This window comes from Pongo abelii, chromosome 5, assembly GCF_028885655.2.
Source record: "Pongo abelii isolate AG06213 chromosome 5, NHGRI_mPonAbe1-v2.0_pri, whole genome shotgun sequence".
In the NCBI taxonomy this organism is placed as follows: domain Eukaryota; kingdom Metazoa; phylum Chordata; class Mammalia; order Primates; family Hominidae; genus Pongo; species Pongo abelii.
This window is the reverse complement of record NC_071990.2, coordinates 74,186,069-74,199,052: the sequence shown is the minus strand read 5'-3', so window position 1 is coordinate 74,199,052 and position 12,984 is coordinate 74,186,069. Positions and strand designations below refer to the sequence as shown.

The 12,984-nt window shown below is 42.5% G+C and overlaps 1 protein-coding gene across 5 annotated transcripts in view; it reads left to right on the top strand.

The window, feature by feature from the left end:
• The window catches only part of SLC17A5 (solute carrier family 17 member 5), a 55,163-nt gene that overhangs the window by 22,279 nt on the left and 19,900 nt on the right, over positions 1 to 12,984 (top strand). For all 5 annotated transcript variants that reach the window (XR_010140244.1, XR_010140245.1, XM_024249026.3 and 2 more), the window contains 2 exons: positions 9,985 to 10,143; positions 12,337 to 12,469. Coding sequence is in view for 3 of the 5 variants with exons in the window: in XM_024249026.3 (XP_024104794.2) it covers positions 9,985 to 10,143; positions 12,337 to 12,469 (292 nt within the window). In the remaining 2 variants the exon portion in view is untranslated. The remainder of the gene's footprint in view (positions 1 to 9,984; positions 10,144 to 12,336; positions 12,470 to 12,984) is intronic.

The following is a 12,984-nucleotide window of genomic DNA, read 5'->3' as shown; positions in this document are numbered from 1 at the left end:
AAAGGAACACACTTATAGTTGAACAAGTTGGGTTTCTTGGTTCGTTGCAGTGAGGAAGAAAGCACACCATGAAGAACCATGGGGCATCTCAGTGCAGAGTTGAGAGGAACTTGCTGCAGTTTAGACTGCCATTAGGTGACTTTGGGAAGGGTTTAAAGAATTAATATTTTGCTCTGGATTTGATAATTCTGTGATGAATTTTTATCTAGAAGGTGGGACAAAGCTGTGATTAGTAAGGGCACAGCAGTCACTCATATTAGCTAGGAGAGGAAAATGTTTCTCGTTTTTTTGTAGTTTATGGCATTCTTGTTTTTGTCTGTGCTCAGACATGACGTGGAATGGTTTTTTTTCTTCTTCTTCTTCTTTTTAGAGACAGGGTCTCGCTCTGTCTCCCAGACTTCATGCAGTGGGGCGATCTCAGCTCACTGTAAAGTGGTCTTATTTTTGTCTTGCTCCAGCATGCTCATAGAGTGGCCTGGTTTCGGTTCAACAGGACAACCCCAGGCCTAGATGTTAGAACCAGGACAGTTGAGCTTACCGCAGCCCAGGACTGCTTTTTTGCTTTCTTTTTTTTTTTTTTTTTTTTTCTTTTGAGACAGAGTTTTGCTCTTTTTGCCCAGGCTGAAGTGCAATGGCACGATCTCAGCTCACTGTAACATCCGCCTCCCAGTTTCAAGTGACTCTCCTGCCTCAGCCTCCCGAGTAGCCGGGATAACAGGTGTGCACCACCACGCCCAGCTAATTTTGTATTTTTAGTAGAGACAGGGTTTCTCCATGTTGGTCAGGCTGGTCTCAAACTCCCAACCTCAGGTGATCCACCCACCTTCATCTCCCAAAGTGCTTGTATTACAGGTGGGAGCCACCACACCTGGCCTGACTGCTTTTTTTCTTTCTCACTTTCCTGAGAGAAAGAGTGATATCTTCTAGAGAGAGAGTGACACCTTCTAGGAAGTGTGGCTGTTGGGTGTTGCTTTCATGCATAAGGTAAAGGCAAAAAACAGCAGGAGGAGGAACAGGTGGAAGTCAGGTCACAGAGGGTCCTCTGTGCCTCCCTAAGGAGCTTAGCCTTTATCCTTTAGGCACTGGGATGCCATGAAGTATTTGTAAGCTCGAAGTGACAGAATCAGGTTTGCATTGTAGATAGCTTATGCTGGCAGTCATGCCGAAGGAGATCTGAGCTGGACAAGCAAGAGTTGTAGTTCGAATGTTTTCTCAGTTATCCAACCAAGAAAAAGTCAGTACTTACAGGTAGAAATGTGACTTCATTTTTACAATAAGTGGATTTTACAATTATGATAGCATATATAGTTCTAATTCTGATTCAGAAATTTCTACAAGAAGAGGAATAGGCTGGGTACGGTGGCTCACACCTGTAATCCCAGCACTTTGGGAGGCCAAGGCAGGCGGATCATGAGGTCAGGAGTTCAAGACCAGCCTGGCCAATATGACAAAACTCCTTCTCTAGTAAAAATACAAAAATTAGCCAGGCGTCATAGCATGTGCTTGTAGTCCCAGCTACTCGAGAGGCTGAGGCAGAAGAATCACTTGAACCTGGGAGGCGGAGGTTACAGTGAGCCGAGATCGTACCGCTGCACTCCAGCCTGGGCGACAGAGCAAGACTCTATCTCAAAAAAAAAAAAAAAAAAGAGAGAGAGAGAGAAATAAAAATCTTCATTGCACACTGCAGTTAAATTCAGAAGGACCATCTCATGAGTAGTGAGTGCTTTAAGATCATCAGCTACTCCTCTATGTTGAAGATCTCCTTTTAATGAATTGTGGAAAGACATTACCACTTCACCCATTGAAGTGTTCTTTCCTATATATCTGCTATTTTTGTTGTTCCTCTTCTTTTCTTTCTTCTTCTTTTCTCTTCTTTTTTTTTTTTTTTTTTTTTTTTTTGAGACAGAGTCTCACTCTTGTTGCCCAGGCTGGAGTGCAATGGTGCAATCCTGGCTCACTGCAACCTCCACCTCCTGGGTTCTAGTGATTCTCCTGCCTCAGCCTCCCGAGTAGCTGGGATTACAGGCATGCACCACCACGCCCGGCTAATTTTTTGTATTTTTAGGGGAGACAGGGTTTCTGCATGTTGGTCAGGCTGGTCTCGAACTCCCAACCTCAGGTGATCTACCAGGTTCGGCCTCCCAAAGTGCTGGGATTACAGGCATGAGCCACCACACCTGGCTTCTTCTTTTCTTAATTCCGAGGATATCATGGGGTTTTCTTGTTTGGTTGGTTCTGGGTTTGTTTTTTGTTTTTGACACAAGGTCTGGTTCTATTGCCTAGGCTGGAGTGCAGTAGCATGATCTCGGCTCACTGCAGCTTCCCTCCGCCTCCTGGGTTCAAGCCATCCTCCCACCTCAGCCTACCAAGTAGTTGGGACGACAGGTGTGTACCACAAAGCCTGGCTAATTTTTGTATTTTTTGTAGAGACAGGGTTTTGCCATGTTGCCCAGGCTGGTCTTGAACTTGTGAACTCAAGTGATCTGCCCGCCTCAGCCTCCAAAGTGCTGGGATTACAGGCATGAGCCACCATGCCCAGCCTGAAGATAGCATGTTTTGTAACTATTTTACTTCTCCTTTATGCCTTTTAGGAAGAGTATACAATTTTGCAGCATTGCAAAGCAAATCAAATGGGGACCTTGGTTTGAATATTTAGTTGTCAAATTAAGACAGAAATTAAGAGCATTTTTTACATGTAACTTTGCTAAATCAATTTGCTGTTACTTGCATTTGACAAGAAATTTTTTTTAAATGGCATATTAGAATATATTCAAGTATTTGTCGAGTGATCTTACCCTCTATATTTCACACATTTCATGACAAATAATTTTTATAGTTTGTCCTTTTCTGTTTCAGCTTATATGAAAAAAAGTTGATTGAGCTATTATTAGAAATTCGATGATACATTCTGTATACAAGATTCAGGATCTCATTGATTTTTCCTTCACAAATTCCATTATCATTTAAATCTCCAAAGTATATTTGCTTTCAAAATGTTGGCTGAGCAAATGATCTGAGCAATTTTAAATTTTTTTGCCTATATGTATTTTCCTTTTTGGGGGGTGGGGGTGGGGAGGACAGAGTCTCCCTCTGTTCCCCAAGCTGGAGAGCAGTGGCACTATCTCAGCTCATTGCAACCTCTGCTTCCCAGGTTCAAGCGATTCTCATGCCTCAGCTTCCCGAGTAGCTGGGATTACATGCACGCACCACCATTCCCAGCTAATTGTTTATATTTTTAGTAGAGCCAGGGTTTCACTGTGTTGGCCAAGTTGGTCTCGAACTCCTGGCCTCAAGTGATCCACCTGCCTTGGCCTCCAAAGTGCTGGGATTACAGGTGTGAGCCACCACGCCCAGCCACGCATATATATTTTCTTTTATCAGCAGTGGTATTTTAGAATAATATAGCCCTCTAATAAGAACTTTCAGGACGAGGTGCAGTGACTTATGCCTGTAATCCCATCACTTTGGGAGGCCTAGGTGGAAGGATCACTTGAGCCCAGGGGTTAGAGACCTGCCTGGGCAACATAGGGAGACCCCATTTCTACAAAAAATTTAAAAATTACCCGGCATTGTGGCACATGCCTGTAGTCTCAGCTACTCAGGAGGCTGAGGTGAGAGGATCACTAGAGCCCAGGAGATTGAGGTTGCAGTAGCTGTGATCGCACCTCTGCACTCCAGCCTGCGCAACAGAGTGAAACCCTGTCTCAAAAAAAAAAAGTGGGCCGGGCGCAGTGGCTCACGCCTGTAATCCCAGAACTTTGGGAGGCTGAGGCGGGCGGATCACGAGGTCAGGAGATCGAGACCATCCTGGCTAACATGGTGAAACCCCGTCTCTACTAAAAATAAAAAAAAAAAAAAAATTAGCCGGGCGAGGTGGCGGACGCCTGTAGTCCCAGCTACTCAGGAGGCTGAGGCAAGAGAATGGCGTGAACCCCAGGGGATGGAGCCTGCAGTGAGCCGAGATCGTGCCACTGCACTCCAGCCTGGGCAACAGCGAGACTCTGTCTCAAAAAAAAAAAAAAAAAAAAAAAGTGGCAGACACAGTGGCTCACGCCTGTAATCCCAGCACTTTTGAGGCAGGTGGATCGCCTGAGGTTAAGAGTTCTAGACTAGCCTGGCCAACGTGGTGAAACCCTATCTCTACTAAAAATACAAAAATTAGCCGGGCATGGTAGCAGGTGCCTATAATCCCAGCTGCTCAGGAGGCTGAGTCAGGAGAATTGCTCAAACCCGGGAGGCAGAGGCTGCAGTGAGTTGAGATCGTGCCACTGCACTCCAGCCTGGGCAACAGAGTGAGATTCCTTCTCAAAAAAAAAAAAAAAAAAATGCTTTCATAATTTTTAATTTTTTGCCAACAATTAGATATGATGAAGCCATCAAGAGTATGTGTTTACATTGCTTGATTGGCAAGATAGTAGTGTGTTAGAAACAATAGCAAGAGAATAATTTCTAGATCCAGAACATCAAAAAAAAGCTGTTTTGTACCTTCTTCAGCCCAACCTTGTGTTGTCCAGTATGGTAGCCACTAGCCCCACGTGGCTGTTATATTTTTAATTTAACTAATTTAATTAAAAATTTAGTTTTGGCTGGGCACGGTGGCTCACACCTGTAATCCCAGTACTTTGGGAGGCTGAGGTGGGCGGATCACGAGGTCAAGAGATCGAGACCATCCTGGCCAACATGGTGAAATCCCATCTCTACTAAAAATACAAAAATTAGCCAGGCGTAGTGGCACGCGCCTGTAGTCCCAGCTACTCAGGAAGCTGAGGCAAGAGAATCACTTGAACCTGGGAGGCGGAGGTTGCGGTGAGCCGAGATCACGACACTGCACTCCAGCCTGGCGACAGAGCAAGACTCCGTCTCAAGAAAAAAAAAAAATTAGTTCTGGCCAGGCGTGGTGGCTCACGCCTGTAATCCCAGCACTTCGGGAGGCCAAAGTGAGCGGATCACCTGAGGTCAGGAGTTCAAGACCAGCCTGGTCAACTTAGTGAAACCCCGTCTCTGCAAAAATACAAAAATTAGCCAGGCATGACAGCGAGTGCTTGTAATCCCAGCTACTCAGGAGGCTGAGGTGGGAGAATCACTTGAACCCAGGAGGCGGAGGTTGTAGTGAGCCGAGATCGCTCCACTGAACTCCAGCCTGGGCAACAGAGCAAGACTCCGTCTAAAAACTAAAAAATTTAGTTATTCAGTCACACATATGTCACACATATGACAAAGGTTTTGTTTCACTTCATTTTCTTTCATCAACCTGTTAGAAGGACAAGATTTAATAACCGCATGTAACTACTGGTTACCATGTGGACAATGTGCATATAGAACATTTCCATCATCATGGAAAGTTCTATTGGACAGCACTACATTAAACTCTTGAAGGATTTTTTTATAAATATCTGCTAGATACACAGATAGTTTCTCCTAGTAACATTTGAAAATTCATCTTTAACTTGAAAGTTTTTATAAATGAAGACTTTCCTCCTGAAATATAACTTGTAATGTGGAAATACTATAAGTTGATCTTACAATTCATATTGGGAGAACAGAAAACTGTTGTGTTGTACCTAGGTTACAAATGAACACTAAGCTGGAATACATACATTTCACATTCTTCTTTCTAAGCCTCTAACCCTGTGAGCCTTGTATTCATTTGATAAGCAGCTATTGAGAACCTGCCATGTGTAGGGCTTATGTGTTAGACATACAGCTCATCTTGGTTGGGTGATTGTCCAAAAACATCAGATTATCAAAAACTCAATTGATATTTATAGGTTGTAAAAACATACCAGTGTGACTAAAATTAAATATGTCTTATTTCAGGTTATATTTCCAAGAGGTAGGATACATTCTTCAGAATATATTCGGTTTTCAGAGATCAAATATATTTACGCTTGTACCTTTCAGCATAAAAGAATGATTTCACTTCCTTTGTGGATTTCAAAGCCATATAAAAAGAGCTACGTTCCAAATTCCTTCAAACTCTAAAATCCTCTCTGCCCTGAGCTTTTCAATCAAGAAGGATAAGGGCAGACTTTTTAAAATCTGATCTCTACAGCAGTGGGTCCCAAACTTGCTGCGTGTTGAAATCACCCAGGGATCTTCAAAAACTAGGGATACTTACCTCCCACCCACCCACAACCTATTCAATTGGTCTGTAGTGTGAACTTGGTCTCAGTGTTTTTAAGGCTCCCCTGGGTGATTCTTATATGCAGCAAAGTTTGGGAACCCACTGCTCTATAGAATCACCAGTGAAGCCTTTTAAAACTTAGATTCCTTGGCCCTACACTCAGAGTTTTTTTGCTTTACTTGTTTTTGTTTTGTTTATTCAATAGACGGAGAGTAGGACACAGGCCCCTATAATTGTAAAGTATAGCTGGAGTTGAAGACCACTGCTGTAAAAGAATCAATGTTCTCTCTCCTTCTCTTTCCCTATATCTGTACATCTTTGATCATATTAAAAAATACAACCAAGTGCAATGGCTCACTAGCTCACGCCTGTAATCCCAGCACTTTGGGAGGCTGAGGCTGGCGGATCACCTGAGGTCAGAAGTTCGCCACCAGCCTGGCCAACACGGTGAAACCCCGTCTCTATTAAAAATACAAAAATCAACCAGGGGTGGTGGCAGACGCCTGTAATCCCAGCTACTCGGGAGGCTGAGGCAGGAGAATCGTTTGAACCTCAGAGGCAGAGGTTGCAGTGAGCCAAGATCGTGCCACTGCACTCCATCCTGGACAACAGAGCAAGACTCCATCTCATAAATAAATAATAATTTTTAAAAATTTGTAATTAAAAAACACAAGAGCATATCTACAAAGATGTCAAGTAAAAAGTCCATATGAAAAAGGCCAGAAGAAGGTTGGGCAATACTGGTTCTTCCTCTTTTTAAAATAACAGCAACTGTGAACTCTGAAGGCAGAAACATAGATTGTTCTTGCTTTTGAGAAAAGCAACAGTCTTAGCGTATAGGAAATATAAAAATCTGATGCCCTAAATCAATGGTATCCAAGCTTTCTTGATCATGCAAGAATCAATAAACAGGTGGGAGGCTCACAATCTGAATGTATGTATATATATATATATATATATATATTTTTTTTTTTTTTTTTTTTTCTTTTGAGACAGAGTGTTGCTCTGTCGCCAAGCTGGAGTGCAGTGGTGTGATCTCAGCTCACTGCAACCTCCGCCTCCTGAGTTCAAGTGATTCTCCTGCCTCAGCCTCCCGAGTAGCTGGGACTACAGGTCATGCCACCACATCCAGCTAATTTTTGTATTTTTAGTAGAGACGGGGTTTCACCATGTTGGCCAGGATGGTCTTGATCTCTTGACCTCGTGATCCGCCTGCCTCGGCCTCCCAAAGTGCTGGGATTACTGGCGTGAGCCACCACGCCTGGCCGTATATTTATTCTTAAGTTATCTATATGTACTATGATACTTATCAATATCATAAAATATATACAGAAATAGACTTTTTAAAGGATGGATAGATGAAATAAACAGAATATACATAAAATTGACATCTTAATAGAAAAAAACTTTTTTGCTATAACTTAAAAATTACAAATAATTTGTTGTTTTTATTTTTTGAGATGGAGTCTCACTCTGTCGCCCAGGTGGGAGTGCAGTAGCGTGATCTCAGCTCTCCGCAACCTCCACCTCCCGGGTTCAAGCAATGCCTCAGACTCAGACTCTTAACCAGCTGGAATTACTGCTGCGCGCCACCACACCCGGCTAATTTTTGTATTTTTAGTAGAGACAGGGTTTCACCATGTTGCCAGGTTGGTCTCGAACTGTTGGCCTCCAGTTATCTGCCTGCCTCAGCCTCCCAAAGTGCTGGAATTACAGACGTGAGCCACCATGCCCAGCCATAATTTGTTAATATAATAATGTTTAAAGGGAGCAATGTGTTTGACTATGTTATAGTTAATAATCTGCCATTATTTTGCTTGGCGAAGTAGCTGACAAAGGACTCATCAAGAAAAGTGAGAGCTCAGCTGGTACGGTGGCTTACGCCTGTAATCCCAGCACTTTGGGAGGCTGAGGCGGACAGATCACGAGGTCAGGAGATCGAGACCATCCTGGCTAACACGGTGAAATCCTGTCTCTACTAAAAATACAAAACATTTGGCGGACATGGTGTCACATGCCTGTGGTTCCAGCTACTCAGGAGGCTAAGGCAGGAGAATCACTTGAACCCAGGAGATGGAAGTTGCAGTGAGCCGAAATCACGCCACTGCAATCCAGCCTGAGCAACAGAGTGAGACTCCATCTCAAAAATAAATAAATAAATAAATAAATAAATAAAAATAGAAGACACTTAAAATAAATCAATTACGCTGGGGCCAGTGGCTCACACCTGCAATCCCAGAACTTTGGGAGGCTGAGGCAGGCAGATCACTTCAGGTCAGGAGTTCGAAACCAGCCTGGCCAACATGACGAAACCCCGCCTCTACTAAAATACAAAAATTAGCCAGATGTGATGGTGCACACCTGTAATCCCAGCTACTTGGGGGGCTGAGGCCGGAGAATCGCTTGAACCCGGGAGGCAGAGGTTGCAGTGAGCTGAGATTGCACCACTGCACTCCAGCCTGGGCAATAGAGCAAGACTCCATCTCAAAAAAAAATACATAGGCCAGGTGCGGTGGCTCACGCCTGTAATCCCAACACTTTGGGAGGCCAAGGTGGGCGGATCACCTGAGGTCAGGAGTTCGAGACCAGCCTGGCCAACATAGTGAAACCTTGTCTCTACTGAAAATACAAAAATTAGTCAGGCATGGTGGTGCATGCCCATAGTCCCAGCTACTCGTTAGGCTGAGGCAGGAGAATCCGGCTTGAACTGGGGAGGCAGAAGTTGCAGTGAGCTGAGATCGTGCCACTGCACTCCAGCCTGGACAGAGCAAGACTCTCTAAAATAAAATAAAATAAAATAGTACTTAAATTGCAATATGCTATAATACTCTGAGGGCAAACAAACAAGTGAGGGTGCCATTATTAACCCCTCTGAATTGGGGGACTCATACAATTTGTAATCACCTGACATACTCCAGGGCCAACATATTTATTAAATATTAATAGAGTGTGTTTTTTTATTTTTATAATAAAAATGAGTAAAAATGGAAATAAATAGAAATATGTCTTTCCTCACCCCAGCAGATCATCTTGCATACCCCTATGGTGCTTTTACCCTGCTTTAAAGACCACTACTGCATATGGCTGCATACAGAAACCTTGTATTGCCTAATTCTTATAAATCATTTCAATTGAATAAAGATTGGATAATTAAACATGAATTCTAACAGGACCTTCCAATCTCTTTCCTTTACCCTTATGTCAACCTGTGAATTTGACTGTGAAACTATATTCAGACCGGGCACAGTGGCTCACGCCTGTAATCCCAGCACTTTGGGTCGAATCACTTGCAGTCAGGAGTTCAAGACCAGCCTAACCAACATGGCAAAACCCCGTTTCTACTAAAAATGCAAAAATTAGCCAGGCATGGTGGAGTATGCCTATAATCCCAGCTACTTGGGAGGCTGAGGCAGGAGAATCACTTGAACCAGGAGGCAGAGGTTGCAGTGAGCCGAGATTGTGCCATTGCACTCCAGCCTGGGCAACAAGGGTGAAACTTGTCTCAAAAAAGAAAAAAAAAAAAAAAAAAGAAAGAAAGAAATAGATAAATCAATGCTGCAGGTGACTTCTGACATTCATGAAGAATGTTTAGGGTTGACATTATAGCTCTACGAATACATTTTTTTCCTCTAATCTGAATCATGGGCTTTCTAGTTAATATATTTTTTTAAAAATCAAACAACTAAATATTTATCATGTATTTTGCTATTTAATATTTCAAAGGAGTTGATTTAAAAATTTGGAGTTTACTAATTAAGGTGATATTCTGTGTGAATTCTGGATAGAGTTTTAGCTGATACAGTACAGATCTAAGCATTAACGTAGCCGTAGTTTATCCTAATTATTCCTGTTTTCTTCAGCTTTCTTCACAGAAGTCAGTGCCGTGGGTACCCATTTTAAAATCCCTGCCACTTTGGGCTATTGTAGTTGCACACTTTTCTTACAACTGGACTTTTTATACTTTATTGACATTATTGCCTACTTATATGAAGGAGATCCTAAGGTTCAATGTTCAAGAGGTAAGAAAAAATAATCATCTGCTTCTTATATATATAGTATAAGACCATACACAGAATTGGTTCTCATCTATATAAAATTCAGTTATTTTGTATCTTCCATTTTACTCTGCTGTCCTAAATTTTAGAGATTCTTATACATCAAAGGGCTATCAAGAAAATGAAAAACAACCCACTGAATGGGAGAAAGCATTTATAAATCAAACATCTGATAAGGGTCTAGTATCCAGATATATTAAGAATTCTTACAATTCAATAATAAAAAGACAATTCAGTTTTTAAAATGGGCAAAGGACTTGAATACGAATACACATTTCTCCAAAGATACACAGATGGCCAATAAGCACATGTAAGGATGCCCGACATCAGGCCGGGTGTAGTGGCTCACACCTATAATCCTACCACTTTGGGAGATCGAGGCAGGTGGATCACTTGAGGCCAGGCATTCGAGACCAGACTGGGCAACATGGTGAAACCCTGTCGCTGTTAAAAATACAAAAAAGGCCAGGCGCGGTGGCTCACGCCTATAATCCCAGCACTTTGGGAGGCCGAGGCAGGCAGATCACCTGAGGTCAGGAGTTCGAGACCAGCCTGACCAATATGGAGAAACCCCGTCTCTACTAAAAATACAAAATTAACCAGGCGTGGTAGTGCATGCCTGTAATCCCAGCTACTCGGGAGGCTGAGGCAGGAGAATTGCTTGAACCCGGGAAGCGGAAGTTGTGGTGACCCGGGATCAAGCCATTGCACTCCAGCCTGGGCAACAAGAGCGAAACTCCATCTCAAAAAATAATAATAATAATACAAAAATAATCCCAGCATTTTGGGAGGCTGAGACAGAAGGACTGCTTGAGCCCAGGAGTTCGAGACCAGATTGGATAATACAGCAAAACCGTCTCTACTAAAAATACAAAAAAAAAATTAACCAGGCATGGTGGCATACACCTGTAATCCCAGCTACTAGGGAGGCTGAGGCACGAGAATCTCTTGAACCCAGGAGGCGAAGGTTGCAGTGAGCTGAGATCATGCCCCTGCACTCCAGCCTGGGCAGCAGAACAAGACTCTGTCCCAGGAGAAAAAAAAAATGCTAACAAGGCTGACTGCACAACCCCACTGGCTACATGGACTTACCTGCTTTAAAAACTATTAAAGTGAATCCTCAGTCACTCACATTCCAAAGTATACTATAAACATTGGCCTGGCTATGTGGACCAAACCTTAAAACTTCAGGCAGCTAAGCTGTGAAGAACTCCTCTGTCTACTTCTGAAAAACAAGATCACTATATAGAAATATATTCACAAATTGCACTGACAGAAGTTAAATTGAAACTAGGTTTTCGCAATATCATGGGACGGATTCATTGTGAGCAATCTTATTTTTCCCAAGTTCTCTGTTAACAGAGCCTGATTATAATCTACTACCACATTTCAACTATAAAGTGGGGCTGATTTTTAAAAAAGAAAAAAATAAATAATATACTACTACAGTGATTAATTGCATTCAACTGTGCATTGAAAGGTTAATTTGGTAATTATCATTTGGGGTAAAACTGAGATCCACAGGAAGATTAAAAATAGCAAATCCAGCCGGGCCCGGTGGTTCACACCTGTAATCACAGCACTTTGGGAGGCCGAGGTGGGCAGATCACTTGAGGTCAAGAGTTCGAGGCCAGCCTGGCCAACATGGTGAAACCCCATCTCTACTAAAAATATAAAAATTAGCCAGGCATGGTGGCAGGCACTTGTAGTCCTAGCTACAAGTGATTCATTAAGCTATGTTTGACTTATGTGTTTTTCTGCATCTGCGTTTTATTTTATAGTAAAAAAAAATTTTTTTTAATAAATAAGTGAGAATGGAAGATGAAAATGTTCAGTAGGGAGAATCCATAGGCTAACAGGAAGGCTTGTCTTCTCCCACAACCCAAATCCCAGAGAAACAGTCAAGATTACCCGAAGCAGACAGGACTAGGGCAAGCCTTATTTCCCTCTGAGACAGACTCTTAGGGACTGCCTTGGACTGAACGCTAAAATCCTTCTGACAGCCGGACTTATTTACTGTAATTATATTTAAAAATTAACAACATATTGCTATGCATTTCCTTTGCTTTCAAGTGGTGGTCATTGGCTGTGATGAATGTGTATGTTTTGTTTTTTTCTCTCACCATAATTAATCCTGTATCTTCTTATTCCTTCCAGAATGGGCTTTTGTCTTCATTGCCTTATTTAGGTTCTTGGTTATGTATGATCCTGTCTGGTCAAGCTGCTGACAATTTAAGGGCAAAATGGAATTTTTCAACTTTATGTGTTCGCAGAATTTTTAGCCTTATAGGTAAGTGAAGCAAATCAGGTTTTGTTTTGGTTTACAGTTATTTACCATGTTTACAGTCATTGGAGATAGGAAAACGAAGTGTGTTTCCCACTTTTACACACAGTTAACACAATGCTCAACACAGAACACTTCGCTCTATCACCAAAATGTTTGTGGGGATTTCTGTCTACACATAGCCAGTTCTGCAGCGGACACCAGCTAGGTATCCTGTAATTCAGTTCTGACACTGTCCAGCTGGTGGTAGCATCAGATCCTATAGGTTGAGGGCTCAGTTCCACAAGACCGCCCCCCTTTGGATACCAATCACAAGTCCCAGCTTGTGACCTCTGCTTCTGACTGACCGCCTATAAATCAGGGTTCCCATGACTCTCTTGTCAGGTTCAGTTAATCTGCTAGAGCATCTCAGAGAACTCAGAGAAACACTTTATTTTATGTTTACCCACTTATTATAAAGGGTATTGCAAAGGATATAGATGAACAGCCAGATGGAAAAGCTGCATAGGGCAACATATGTG